Source organism: Camellia sinensis, chromosome 5 (assembly GCF_055761805.1).
Source record: "Camellia sinensis isolate YWXY chromosome 5, ASM5576180v1, whole genome shotgun sequence".
NCBI classification, from domain to species: Eukaryota; Viridiplantae; Streptophyta; class Magnoliopsida; order Ericales; family Theaceae; genus Camellia; species Camellia sinensis.
In genome coordinates this window covers 112047431-112062069 of record NC_138965.1, presented here as the reverse complement: position 1 = coordinate 112062069, position 14639 = coordinate 112047431, and the positions used below count along the sequence as shown (strand labels likewise).

General features: G+C 44.3%; 2 protein-coding genes across 29 annotated transcripts; one reads left to right on the top strand and one right to left on the bottom strand.

Annotated features, from left to right (window-relative positions):
- Positions 1–3996: 3996 nt before the first annotated feature.
- LOC145790185 (uncharacterized) lies at positions 3997–4939 on the bottom strand. Its single transcript, XM_082867996.1, has 2 exons — positions 4738–4939; positions 3997–4643 (listed from the first exon to the last, which is right to left on the bottom strand). Exons 1-2 carry the CDS (start codon positions 4744–4746, stop codon positions 4020–4022), a joined length of 633 nt encoding a protein of 210 aa, XP_082724122.1. The 5' UTR covers positions 4747–4939; the 3' UTR covers positions 3997–4019.
- Positions 4940–8966: 4027 nt separating this feature from the next.
- Positions 8967–14250, top strand: LOC114305860 (putative inactive shikimate kinase like 1, chloroplastic). Of its 28 annotated transcripts, XM_082869591.1 has the most exons (12): positions 8967–9109; positions 9189–9354; positions 10120–10192; positions 10441–10523; positions 10641–10767; positions 10943–10994; positions 11078–11142; positions 11378–11857; positions 11955–12045; positions 12560–12631; positions 12705–12762; positions 13323–14250. In XM_082869591.1, exons 4-8 carry the CDS (start codon positions 10468–10470, stop codon positions 11477–11479), a joined length of 402 nt encoding a protein of 133 aa, XP_082725717.1. In that variant the 5' UTR covers positions 8967–9109; positions 9189–9354; positions 10120–10192; positions 10441–10467; the 3' UTR covers positions 11480–11857; positions 11955–12045; positions 12560–12631; positions 12705–12762; positions 13323–14250. The 28 variants fall into 28 exon arrangements, 16 of the variants coding, with proteins under 16 accessions (XP_082725717.1, XP_082725718.1, XP_082725716.1 ...); XR_014330016.1 differs by lacking the exon at positions 10641–10767 and having other exon boundaries at positions 11614–11857; XR_014330020.1 differs by lacking the exons at positions 10441–10523; positions 10641–10767 and having other exon boundaries at positions 10129–10192; positions 11614–11857.
- The last annotated feature ends 389 nt before the right edge of the window (positions 14251–14639 follow it).

Below are 14639 nucleotides of genomic sequence, written 5' to 3'. Positions count from 1 at the left end.
AACCATTTGTCCGACTTAGCCGAGATGTTCGCCATTCTGAAGAAGCACAAGCTGTGCTTGAACGCCTCGAAGTGTGCCTTTGGCGTGGGATCCGGAAAATTTTTGGGATTCTTAGTCACGAACCGAGGCATCGAAGCAGACCCTACTCAGATCAGAGCCGTGCAAGAATTGAAACAACCCAGCTCGGCTAAGGACATGCAGCATCTGGCCGGGATGGCCGCCGCGCTTAATCGATTCATAAGCCGGTCATCAGATCGCTGCCGCCCTTTCTTTCAAGCATTGAAGTCAAAGTTCTCATGGGATGACGAGTGTGACCGAGCTTTGGCCGAGCTCAAGGATTATTTGTCTTCTCCGCCGCTGTTGGTTACACCAGAGCCAGGTGAGGAACTCTACCTTTACCTTGCCGTCTCCCAGCACGCAGTAAGTGCGGTGTTAGTCCGGGCTAAAGGAATCAAGCACCTCCCAATTTTTTACGTAAGTAAGACCTTGCTGCCGGCTGAGACAAGGTACTTGCCGCTGGAAAAGCTTGCGTTGGCACTGATGATGGCTTCGAGGAAATTGGCACATTATTTTCACGCCCATACCATCGTCGTACTAACCGAGTTTCCCCTCAAGGCCTTGTTTGAACGCGCAGACTTTTCAGGCCGAATTTTGAAATGGGCGGTCGAATTGGGACAGTTCGATGTGAAGTTCCAGCCGCGCACCTCAATCAAAGCCCAAACCTTGGCCGATTTTGTTGCCGAGTTCTCCCCTGGCACTCATCCGGTATGCCCGGTCGACATTGCCGAGGCAGATGATGAGACGCACGCAATGCCAACCGAGGAACAACCAGTTGAAGAAGAAAGCGTCGCGGAGTTAGTGCGCACCATCGCAGTTCCCTCAGTTTGCACGGTCATACCACCCGGCGATGCGATGACGGAGTTGTGTATCACCAACCCATCCACTCTGTCCGGTACCGCATCACCAAGGGGGGCAGGAATGGTTCCACACAGCTCAGAACTTGATGATTCGCCTACGGACTTGGGCATTCTGAACCAACTTGCTGAGTCCGGTGCCGAATCATCAAGGAGGGAAGGAATGGTTCCAAACAGCTCAGAACCTGCGGCCGGCTTCACACCGCAACCTGATGATTCGCCTACGGACTTGAGCATTACAGACCAACTTGCTGAGTCCGGTGTCGAATCACCAAGGGGCACTGAATTTGAACCGGTCAACATCGAACTTGACACCGCGCAGCCGAGCAGTTGTGATCCCATTGCCCTTCGCAACTCTTAGGACCCATCTGACTGCTGGAAGCTTTTTGTGGGGGACATGTGGAAGCTTTTTGTTGATGGAGCGTCCAACCGCCATGGTGCCGGCCTAGGTATTGTTCTTATATCCCCGGACGGCCTAACTATTGAGCATTCTATCACACTCGGCTTCCCGGCGTCTAACAACGAGGCTGAGTACGAGGCGCTTCTCGCCGGGCTCAAGAGCGCCATTCAAATGAAGGTTGCCGAGCTCTTGGTATACAGTGATTCCCAGCTTGTGGTTAACCAAGTTTCGGGGATTTATGAAGCGAAGGACGATAGGATGGCGAAGTACCAAGCTCTGGTCAGGGACCATATCAAGCAGTTTGAGGCAATCAGAGTCCAACGGATTGGCCGGGAAGAAAACAGCCGAGCTGATGAACTCGCCGGCCTCGCTTCCATGGTAGATAGTACGTCTCCAAACCCCCTGTTAATTGACTTTCTCCCGAGGCCGAGCATTGAAAACACCGGGCAGACGGATGTACTCTGCGCCGAATTAGGTCCCTCATGGATGGACCCCTTGATCTTGTTTCTCAGAGACCGGACTCTTCCAATAGACAAGAAAGAAGCACACAAAATCCGGGTGAAGTCAGAGCGGTTTTGGCTCTCTCCATCTGGCGCGTTGTATAAGAAGTCCTTCACCGGTCCTTATCTCAAGTGCGTGCACCCGAATAGTGTGGAGACCTTCTTGTTTGAAATTCATGAAGGCATTTGTGGCAGCCACATCGGGGGCAGGTCCTTGGCCTACCGAGCTATTTCGCAGGGATACTGGTGGCCGTGCATGCAGGCCGACGCACAAAAATATGTCCGCAAGTGCGAAAAATGCCAGAAATTCGCCCATCAGATCCACCAGCCTGCCAGGGAACTTCTCCCCCTCACCAGTCCTTGGCCTTTCGCCATGTGGGGGCTAGATATAGTGGGACCACTGCCAACAGCACCGGGCAACCGGAAATTCTTCATCGCGGCCACAGATTACTTCACAAAGTGGGTTGAAGCTGAGCCCTTGGCAACCATCAAAGAGAAAGACGTGAAGCGATTTGTCTGGCAGAACGTTGTCACGCGGTTTGGCGTCCCCAAGATTTTGATCTCTGACAACGGCACCCAGTTTGACGGTCGCCTGTTCAGAGGATTTTGTGAAGATCTGAAGATAGAATTCTACAACTCCACCCCGGCCTACCCGCAGTCCAATGGTCAAGCCGAAGCGGCGAACAAGACTATACTGGATGGGTTGAAGAAACGGCTGGAAAAGGCCAAGGGAAAGTGGGCTGAGGAATTGCCCAGTGTACTTTGGGCATACCGAACAACCCCGCGACGTTCAACCGGGGAAACTCCATTTGCTTTGGCCTACGGCATGGAGGCGGTCATACCCTTGGAAGTTGAAATACCCACCCTCAGAACCGAGAGTTTTGAGCCCGAGCTAAATGCCGAGGCTATTGCCTTGGAGCTCGACCTAGCGGAAGAGCGCCGGGAGAAAGCCCTCATCCATGTGGCCGCCTACCAACAAGAGCTCTCCAAGAAGTATAACAAGACAGTGCACCCCAGACCGTTCAAAGTTGGAGATTGGGTTTTGAGGAAGATTATGGGCAACACCCTGGTGCCAGGAGAAGGCAAACTAGGGGCAAATTGGGAAGGACCCTACAAGATCACTGGTCTGGCTGGCAAGGGGGCTTACCACTTGGAGGATCTAGAGGGAAGAGCCATACCCCGGCCATGGAATGCGGCCAACTTGAAACTGTATTATTTTTAAGCTTTTACTTTCCTCTTTTTTGTAAAAAAATTTTTTGGCTTGCAAAGCAGAATGTAATTCTTTTTGTCAAAATTATAGAAGTAATTTTGCTTTAGCACATGGATTATTGTTTTAATGTTTAGCACCGAGATGGTGTACTCCGGTCGGAAGAGTTGGTGTCTTGTCCAACTTTGGATTCCCAACCGAGATGATGTATTCCGGTTGGAAGAGTTGGTGTCTTACCCAACTTTGGATTCCCAACCGAGATGATGTACTCCGGTTGGAAGAGTTGGTGTCTTGTCCAACTTTGGATTCCCAACCGAGATGATGTATTCCGGTTGGAAGAGTTGGTGTCTTGTCCAACTTTGGATTCCCAACCGAGATGATGTATTCCGGTTGGAAGAGTTGGTGTCTTGTCCAACTTTGGATTCCCAACCGAGATGATGTATTCCGGTTGGAAGAGTTGGTGTCTTACCCAACTTAGGATTCCCAACCGAGATGATGTACTCCGGTTGGAAGAGCTGGTGTTTTGTCCAACTTCGGATTCCCAACCGAGATGATGTACTCCGGTTGGAAGAGTTGGTGTTGTTTCCAACTTAGGATTCCCAACCGAGATGATGTACTCCGGTTGGAAGAGTTGGTGTTTTGTCCAACTTCGGATTCCCAACCGAGATGATGTACTCCGGTTGGAAGAGCTGGTGTTTTTTCCAACTTCGGATTCCCAACCGAGATGATCTAATCCGGTTGGCATTGTTGAAGATTTGCTCACCGATTATTTCCAACCGAGATGATTATTCCGGTTCATGAGTTTGTTGTTTCGTTCTGCCTAAGTACTTATGGATTCCGGTTGATTTTTACCGAGATATTTTGCTGAAGAGGGAATACCGTGCAAACACTTGGCAAAAATTTAAAATTTTCATTGATAAGAAATTCATTACAAAAGGTGGGGTCCAAGCCCGGTTGCATCAGCAGTGTTGAAAGCAAAAATACAAAAGAGAAGAAAATTAAACTAGAGGGGATAGATGTGTGAATTCGTCCTCGCCGGCCTCAAGGTCAACGGTTGGACCGGTATCTTGGGCACCGGGCTCCTCATTGCCGGGCTGCTCTTGCACCTCGGCCTCTTCTTCCTCAGAATCTGTCTCCCCGTCCCCATCTTCAAGTCCCTCCTCGGCCTCAGCCTGTAAAGCGCTGAAAACATCGTTGGCATATGGCACGAGGTAGACCGGTAGTGAAGCTTTGGGAGGATTGGCAAAAACGTCGGTGTCAGAGCCCTGGCCGAGCTGTTCGCAAGCGGATTTCCAGCCAGCCTTGAAGTATATGTCTTGTGTTGCAAAGACTTGTTTCTTGTAATTCTTCTCGGCCTCGTTGAAACCCGCGTTGTTGGCAGCCCGGCAAGCTTTCTTCTCCGACTTCCTCAAGGTATCCACCTCGGTCTGGAGCTCGCTTTGTTTTTTCTCGGCTGCATTCAGTTGACCGAGCAGCCTGTTATTATCATTGTTGGCCATCTCGAGAGAAGCTTTAGCCCGGCCGAGCTCGGCTTGAAGGCTTTCAACCTGGCTGGCAGTGTCGTTGGCTTTCTGCCTAAGCCGGTGGATGCGCTCCAAAACCAAGTGTTGTTTTTGAATGGCCTGCACAAAGAAGCAAAGTTGATCAGAAAGGAGACCGAGCAGAAAGGAAACCGAACAAACACTTATGAAATTTTTCAAAGCAACATCCACTTACCCTGGCCATGGACTTCACCGACGATTTGACCAACCGGGTGTCTGGGACGTGGTCGCTGCCGACCACGTCGCTCGGTAGCAGCAGGGCCTTGGTCAGATCAAAGGCGAGCAAATGCTCTTTGTCAGCTTTGATAGAAGCCGTTGCCGGGATGTCCTGACCCCGGTGCTTCAAATGTGGGCGCCAGGCCGGCACTGGGGCGGGCGCGTCTGTTGGGTGCTCGGTGATAAGCTCGGTGACTAGCTCGGCGGACGGGTCTGCCCGAGCTCTCTTCCCGGCGCGCCTTGCAGAGGGTTCTCGGCTGGATTGCCCGGCGGATGGAGTGGCAAGGGCGACCACAGCGCTACTGGATTGGCCGGCGGCTGGCGACCGGGTTACAACGCTCGGCAGCTCGGCGGAGGTGGCGGTGAGAAGATTCTTGATTCTGCTGCGCTTTTCCATCTCTTGCTCCTCGGTCAGGCGAATGAGTGGAACGTCTGGAAGGGTAGGATCTGGAGGTGGCGAAGGAGCTCTGAGGAAGTCAGTTACTCTGCTCCGGCGCGGAGCGGAATATCTGTAAGTCGGGGTGTAGCCGAGCAGTTCGTTGCAATCTCGGTGACGGTACCTAAGCACGGCCCGAATTGCCTCGACGTTGGGGAATTGATAGTTGGCTTGTAAGGCTTGGATTGCTGCAAAGGAGACAGGAAAACCGGTTAGATGCAGAGTAAAGAGTTAGACCAACCGAGCAAGGTGAGCGGCTTACATGAAGAACCGAAGTTTTTGTTTATAGACCAGCCCGGTACCTCGGCTGTTTCGTAGTTGTCGGACACCCAGAAAAAATCGTCGTCGTGCATGTCTTTATCCGGGGTGCCGGTTATGATTTTTTCCTTGCCCGGTCTTATTTTCAAATAGTAAGCTAGGCCATCACCGGTATGGCCCATCGTGTATTGCCTCAGTATCTCGGCTAGACCTAAGTTGATGCCTAGCCGATTGTTCAACTCGTGAACGCCGTTGATTATTCTATAAGTGTTGGTGGACACCTGTGTGGGGGCCAGCCCGGTGCGGCGGAGGAACTCGGTTATAAGAGGGTTGAGCGGGAAACGGAGCCCCCCCTCGACAATGGACAGCACGGTGAAGGGGCACTCCTCCCTACCCCAAGGTGTGGTCTCCTCTTCTGCGAGATCCAGATGGACATCGGCCGGGACGCCGTACTCCTCTCTGAACGCAGCCAGCGCAGCCGGAGTATCCACTAGGAAGCGGAATTTCCCTATTTCTGGCCGGCTTGGTATAGCCCGGTTGAGTGGTTTGGCACTGGTAATTGGTTGCTGCTCGATTCTGAGAGACTCAGGAACGACAGTGGTCCCCTTGGACTCTGCAGGAAAAGGATGGCAAGTTTAAGTGTGAGCGCGGTCGCGCAAAAGGAGCTGGATTTTAGCTTGGTCATTAAGAGTGCCAAACCATCCCGGTTTTCTAATCTATCTAAGGAGCCCGGTCACCCTAGCAGACCAGTTGTTAGCCCGGATGAGCGACCAAGTCCTTTTGTTATCTTGGTTTTTGCTAGGGTTGAGACAAACTTGTTATTTGCTCGGTTTCATTGGTTTTTTAGATCAAAGGAAGACCAGGAGCCCGGTTCGCCCCAGTTCTCCAATGTTCTTCAGGAAGACGAAGAACACCAAGAACAGTGGGAGGTTTGGGACGGATTCTATGGCCTTTGCCCTAAATGCTACGTTTTTATACCCTAATGTGTGTAAAATGAAAGAAAATAGCAACTAGGGGGATCGAAAACCTTACCTTTGGAGGATGGGGGCTGTTCTTCCAAGAATGAGAAATGGCAGTCGAGTCTGAGGTAATGGCTTGAGCCACTGAATCGGCAGGAAGAAAAGCAACAGTAGGAAGAAATGGAATGATGGGGGTCATGTATTTGTAAGCATGAGAACAGTAGGAAGAAATGGAATGATGGGGGTCATGTATTTGTAAGCATGAGAGACCGCCCAAATTCAAAATCTGACAAGAACGGCGGGTTGGCTTCTCGATGACCAATGGGAGCTCGCCACGTGTCCCCATTTATGGCTACGTCAGGATTGAAGCGACGGGATGAAGAGACGAAGAGCCAGCCGGGCTACTTTCGACGAAAAGGCTGTAAGCCGAGGAACATTACCGGGGAAGGATAGCAGATTAGCTCGGTGAAGGCTTGGCGTCTTGATGACCGGAGAAATGTTATCTCGGTCGAAGTGAGTAATCCCAGTCACGCTTCCGCGGACGGAATTAAGGGGCAATTGAGAGGGTAATTTATGATCTGGAGTTAGGCCGAGGTGACGGCCGAGCAGGTTGAGGGCCCAACGGTGTATGGGGCCGAGCTGATCAACTATCCGCCCGGAAATGGGCTACCAGAACTTGGGCCGGGCAGAGTTTGGACTGAGTGTGTGCCGCCCCGGACCGTCCGGAAGCTGCTCGGCCAGGAAGTGACTGGTCAGACCAGGATGCTCGGTCCGAGGATGGTCGAAACCAGACAGACCGAGAGACCGGCGCCCGGAAAGGCGCGATCAGCCGAGGTAGTTGATTGACCGGCAAGAAGGCCAACCAAAGGAGGAGCCCGGGCTAGGCTTTGCCGAGATGCCGCCTAGCCCGGTCCTTCATGTGTTTGTCCGGCTAGGCGCATGGGTTTGAAGCATGACATGGCCGAGGAAGAACAGCTCGGCTGCCGAGCTCCAGCTGTGAAGTCAGGCAGTTGAGGTTAGGTGGTGAATGGCATGGTTTATGCTGACAGATGGGATAGCAGAGCCACGTGTCAGGAGATGACTGGGAGTGGATATGGGCCTCAGAAGGTATAAAAGCATGCCTACGCCCCCCATACGCAACACGAACATCTCTGTAAGAAATCCTTACACTAAAACACTCTCTCCCTTCTCTCTATTCCCTCTAAGGTGTGTGCTAATTTGACCGTCGGAGGGTTTTTCCGGCCACACACCGCCGGGTAGCTCACCGTTATTTGCTCGCAGGTGATCGGATATCGACGGAGCTCGGAAGAAAGGAATACGGGCACGCCGGAATATTTGCTCCCCGTACAACAAGGAAGCCACCAAACAAGTTATAGTGGGACCCACCTCCTTACTATTCCAATCCCATCCTCTAATCTCCCAAACAAACATGACCAAAGAGTCCAATGCTATGAATGTCAAGGCTTTGGATCTCAAGAATGCCCTAATTGGTTGAGGAAGAAGAAAGGATTTTTTGTCACTTGGGATGATGAGAAAGATTTTTATAAGAATGAGAGTGACAATGATGTTCAAGGTAAAGATGGGAATGGGCAATTTCTTGCCTTTATGGCAGTTTCTGTAGTCGAGGGACAAATGGAATATGCACATGGCCAGAATGTTTCCATCCTTCCTTACTTTGACGGATATGAATACCCGTACTGGAGTGCTCAAATGAGGGTGTACTTATTGACATTCAATGCAAGCCTGTGGACGATCATAGAAAAAGGGTTCGAGTTGTCACATGAACTTGACTTAGCAACAAACTGGAGTAACCTTGAGTTGCGACACTTTGGATACAACTCAAGAGCATTAGAGGTAATACAAAGGTGTTATCTTGGAAAGTGAGCGAACTCATATTTCTCATTGTGAGACGGCCAAAGAAGCATGGGATTTGTTGATGTCTTCTATGAGAATGCAAGTTCTGATGGTGAATCTCATTGTACCTCCATTCCACATGCATCAAACATTGAGTCTTCCGATGAAAATTCATCTTTGGACAAGAGTGAGAATAAAAGCATCATTTTAGGGTCCTCAAATGGTGATAGTGAGTCATCTAGTACCACTACAACAAAACTGAGTTTTTACGGTTTCACATCAACGACATACAGTAAATGCAAGCCGTTGTTTCTCACTTTTACGACTTACTTTTTTTGCATGTCGTAAATAATTTCTTAACCACGATGTGTCTATTGTGTAGGTTGTAAATGCTAATAACGATGATTTTTTTACGGCTTGCAATGTTAGCCGTAAATAATAAAACTTTTTATGACGTGCATATGGCATGCCGTTAGTACATCAACTATACACAACACATATATACTAGCTGTTAAAAATATTGAACATTTCACGGCGAACGAAAAACTAGTCGTTAAAAATTTCACTTTCCACGACGCACAGAAAGCCAGCCGTTTAAAATATTATACTTTTCACAACATGCAATTGCTGTCGTGAAAGGTATGATCAGAAGAAAAAAAAAATAGCGCCAAAATAAAAAGAATAAAATCTCGCGCCAAATACGAAAACTTTCAAACCATCCCAAAAGCTTAAATCCCTAAAATTCATTCTCACGCCTAAACCAACCCTAGTCTCTCTCTCTCTCTCTCTCTCTCTCGTAGTGGCGACAACACCAGTGTGTCTAGGTAACCCTCCTCCTTCTCTCATGTCCTCTCATTCTCTTCTCTTGCTCTCGCAGATGCTCACAATCTCTCTCTCTCGTAGATTGGTGTCTACAGATCTCTTCATTTTCTCACTCTCTAGCAGTGGCGGTAACTCCCCATCGGTGACAACATCAGTGTCTCTAAATCTCCCTCCGACATCCAGGTATAGTTTTCCTTTTTTCTAGGTCATTTTTTCAAGCATGAAGTGAACACTGGACTAAGCATAGGTGGGATTTTATATCTTTTATCGCTCTCTTACTTCCTCATAATCTCTTTTCTCTTGTGTGTCTAGAATGAATATATAGGAATTTTTTTGCTATATATGCCAGTGTGTTGGGTTGATTCTCCTCTGTGTGTCTAGAATGAGTACATAGGAATTTTTTTAGTTTGGGGTTAGCACCGTCCAATGATATCAGGTCTATCATGATCCTCTCTTATATATTTATTTCTCATCAATATATACATGCTATGTATATTTGTACATATGTAATAGATGTTAGTTTATAAATGTTATCTAATATTATTAAAGGTCCTCTAACTGTTTGAAAAAATGCCTGACTCAAAAAAAAAAAAAAAAAAACTGTGTTGGCACAATGAGATTACTTTAAGAGCTCCACTCTCCCGCCCTCGTTTTGTGCATATTTCTGTTTGGTGTTTATGTGTTAAAAGAGATTGGATGGGGATGGAGTCAGAGAGGTAACCAGGGATAGTTTCATTTATCAGTTCGATGAAATTGGTTGTAAGACCTCAACTGGAGGATGGTTTGTATCTGAGGGTGAAGTTGTCCTTCTTGCTCACAATGATGGTTCTTGTTCCTTTTATGATATTGCCAACTGTGATGGTTCTGGATGTATGCAAAATGAAATTCACGACAACTATATGGTCACTTAGTTAATCCTATCGCAAAATTAGGAGAAGCTTTTTCAGCTTGAAATATGGTAGCTGAGTTAATTTTTTGGTTTACTTGGTGTGCAATGATAATTTGGTTGAAGAAGCTGTAGGTGGTGGATCTGTTGGCAAATCTTTTAGAGAGAGAGAGATAAGGAAGGATTTTCTGAATTGGAGGTAACTTTTGCAGACATTTCTTTAATGCTTTGTTTTAAGGGTTTGAGATTTTTAGTTTGTTCTTTCTTTAGGTTTATTGTTCAAAAGGGGATTGTGCAATAAATGGGCAAATGCCTATCTTGCAATTGAGGCATCCTGTGACCAAAACTGAATAATTAATCATAAAAAATTCAATAAATCCAATTACGCAATCTACTTTAGTTGCTCAAATCTAAACTGGCTAAATTTTACGGTGAATCTTTTATCAGACTGAAGTATTGAAGCAATTATCATCCATGGGTCGCCTGGTTGTTTGTGCTAGAAATGGTGCAGTTCAGAGCATAACTAATTTGTATGTCTATTGATTCCTCTGTTTCTCTACTTGTCATGTTTTATAGTACTAGTCTATTCTGTTATGTTCAAACATCAAGTTTTGTTTTCAACTCTATTATCCAATTAACATTTATAGGGCATTATTAAGACACAGGCTTTCTATATGGATTGATGTCCCTCTAGACATGATAGCCAGGGATGCCGTAGAAAATAGGAGTCAACTTTCTGAATCAGAAATATTTAGTTCTGGTTCTTATTCCGAGGTCATTTTTTCCCACTCAAACTTCTAATTAGCTCACTTCTTTCTTCGTAAAAGAATTTCCATTATTTAACCTGATAGACATCCAGAGTATTTGCGATTGTTGAGTGCTCCTGATTAATAGTGTTAACGTAAGTAAATGTGTTGTATGGATACTCACTTAGCTTGCTGTTTTGTAGGAAGAGCTGAAAGGTGGATATGCTTCAACGGATACGACTGTTTCTTTTCATAGTATGCCCAATGATTTTTCTATAGTTCATGCTATGTTAGATTATTATTTCCCACTTGTTGTAACAACCTTTTGTTCTTTGCAGAGGTGGCTTCCCAGTTAGGTTATGATGACTTGGATACTGTAACCAAAGAAGACATGGCTTTGGAGGTGAAGAAATACACACACACACACACACACACATTATATTTGTCCATTTTTCCTATTTCATGCCCATTTGAAATTTCATATTTCAATATATTTGTCCTATTACACTTGTTATCGGTAGCTATAATCAATCTGTCGCTTATGACAAGATGAATTAATGATGAGTTTATGTGCTAAATGGCAAAATGATCTTTGCAACCTGATAAATATTAATTTATGACCATGTACCATTTTTTAGGTCGTCAGCTGTTGCACTTTCCTTGTATACATTCAGCAGTTAATGCAGGTCGTCACAAAATTCACCAATTTGCCATCATTTTTACTTGTACGGCTTAGTTAAGTCATGTTGTTCACATTTGCATATACGAACTACTTCATCAATCATTCACCAACACCCTCAAATGACTGAAAAACTATAAAGAAATAGAGGATATGTTTAACACCCTTGAATGGATGTTATTGTGATTGCTTAAGGCATCGACGGACATGAAGGTATGAAGCTCATTTGTGGGACAAGAATTACTGGAATGAATCACAAAACAAGAAAGGAAGACAAGGTTCAATATCACTTCTCTCCTCATATTATGTATTTATATATATATATATATATATTTCTTCATAAACATATCTTTATAGCAATTTTATTGATTTCTTTCTGCTTATTGCATTGGTGGTTCTGGTTTTGTGGAATCCTAATGATATGATGGAGTCTATCTTGGTATGTTCCAATTAATATAGTTCTTTTTTTTGGTAATTATTTCTAGGAATATGGTCACTTAGTGGTTTTTATTTTATTTTTGGTGTTGGTAATTCAGGTGCCTATGATGATGAAAAAAAGATGCTGCTCATGCTTATGATTTGGCATCATTGAAATATTGGGGTCCATAAACCATTCTCAACTTTCCGGTAATTAATATTCATTGCACAGAGTTTTTTATTGTATCTTGACCTTTCACCTATCTTTGCTATGTCCATATAAGGGGGGTGTTTCTATGAATGTGAGAAGCTCAAAGGAATGGTTGAATGCATGGGTACATAAGAGTGAAAGCAAGTGCTGCATAAGGTGCAAGCGTCCAGCCAAAAGTTTGGGTGAGAAAGTGTGTTATTTGGGTGTGAGGTGGTGGATGTGCAAGTGGTTCGGGTTTGGGTATTCAAACTCTTAGTTCTTTTTTTGGTACCATTTATCTCTTATAGTGAGGACGCTTCCATAAGTGTAGGTTATGTTTTAGTAGGCAACATAGATCTTGTGTCTTCAGATCTACAATGCATTAATTCAACAATTGAAACCAGTCATCAACGGATAAGAAAACCATTGAAAACCTTTATTTGAACTAGCTTGATTTGCTTACATAACAACTTGGATTTTACTCACTTGCCAAAATTTATTGTGAGCCTCCAAATTGACATTGTTAATTATTAGGAGGCAATGGAACCGAAATACAAATTATGACTTTGAGGCAAAAGTCCAAGAACTGATTTGTGGGACATGAAGGTGGGTTTGAGCACTTTCTTCAGCAACTGTAATAGGATTGGTTTTTGACTGACTGTTTGTTTATTTCATTTAGCTGGCCAAAGAAATGGAGCAAATGGAGATGTAGCCAATGATCATTATACCGCTACTTGGTATTAGACTTGCATTTCTTTTATAATTAGTCTATACATTTAAATTGCATAACAAAAAAGGGTTTTTACGATGCCAAATGTGATTTCTCTTGTGCATCTTTTTGTTATAGATAAGGTGACAGAGATAGGTTCCAAACAAAGATGACAATAATGTCACACATTACACAAGGAATTCCTAGATAGATATATGGCAATCAAGCTCACACCATAATGATAGAAATCAACTGCAATAGGCTTTTTTGAATTTTACTAGACACAGTTGATGGAAATAAGATAGCATGGCATGTTAAGTTGGAGTATTGATCTGTATAAATTTTGATTTTTGGTTTAGAGAATTCAAACTAGTTATTTCAAAATGTTTTGTGATTCAATTTGCGAGAAATCTGAACAGCTTGTTTAAAAGTATTGGATGTAATTCTTTAGGAATCCCTAATGGATGAATGTAATCTCTTGGTAATTGCTATACTATGCTACATATATTTGTTAAATTTGTTTCACTTGGCATCTTCTTGAAATGAATGGGATTTCACCTTTCTTCTCATTGGATACTTGATTCTCAGGTGTGTGCGGTTCACCCAGTCTATGATTATGAGAGGGCTATCACTTGATGGGTTTTTGTCGGAGGCAAGTGTTTTCTATTTCTTTTCATTTTTTTTTAGTCATTCATTTATGCAATTAGCAATACCATGAGTTTTACTTGCATTGTATAACTGTTGTGATTATATTGATTAGTTCACACATGAAATTCTACAGTTAAAAATCCAATATGTAGAAAAATTTACAAATGTAATGTTATTTGCTGATATGGAGTTATCTTTCTTTTTCTTTTTGGTTGAATTTTGATGGGCTACACACAATGGGGGATTGCCCTCTCCTTGACCATGACCCTCCCCACTGTAACTATCATGTTTAAAAAAAATTTAATTTTTTGTCCCCTTATCACAGGTTTATTAATGATGTGACTGTGTTGTTATTAAGGCTGTAGAATGTGCTGAACTACTGGAGCTTGGTTCAAGAATGACTAGATTTGCACCTTTTCAAACTCATCCACATGATTAATAGTGACCTTCTTTCAGATTCTATGGCTCACCAACCTTTTCAGAAACTAATATAGATCTTTTCGGCAATCAAATGTCAAAGTGTGCAGGTACAAGCTTGATGGGTTTAGTTGCTTCAGCTATTGCCGCTGGTTTAGGTGCCTTAACACATACAATGGGCACTCTCGTCCATGTGATAGGAGTAAGTGGATTTGCTACACCTACAGCTACAGCTGCAACTGCAACTGCCATAGGAACTATTGTCGGTAGTTTTAGATAATCTCTTAATAGTTGTCAATATGTTTAGAAAATTAGATATGCATAGTTTTGGATGGTTAAAACTTTTTGTACAGTTTAGAATTTAAGGATACAGTTTTCAAATGTTTGGAATGTATAAACAATTGTTAAATGTTTATAATTTATTGATATAGTTTCTTTTTGGTGTTTTAAACAATATTTTGGTGGTTGATTGATGTTTTGTGATGCTTGTTTGTAATATTTGTTAAATTGTACAAAATTGGTCAAATAGAACCTGCGGAATTTAAAAATAAAATAAAATAAAAAATGCATATTCTACGGTAGGCATAATAAGTCGTATTACGTATTTTACGACGCGCAATTAGTGTCGTTATTTGTCTCACCAATTAACGACGTGTAAAAGTAGTCGTAGAAAAAGTAACGACGCACAAAATTTACCTTTAAATAGTTTTTAACGGCGTACTATAGCATGTTGTAGAAAAAGTAATAACGACGCACAAAATCTGCCGTTGAATAGTTTTTAACGACGTGCAAAGCATGTCGTTGAAAGTGAATGACTTTCCATGACTGGTCATAATATGA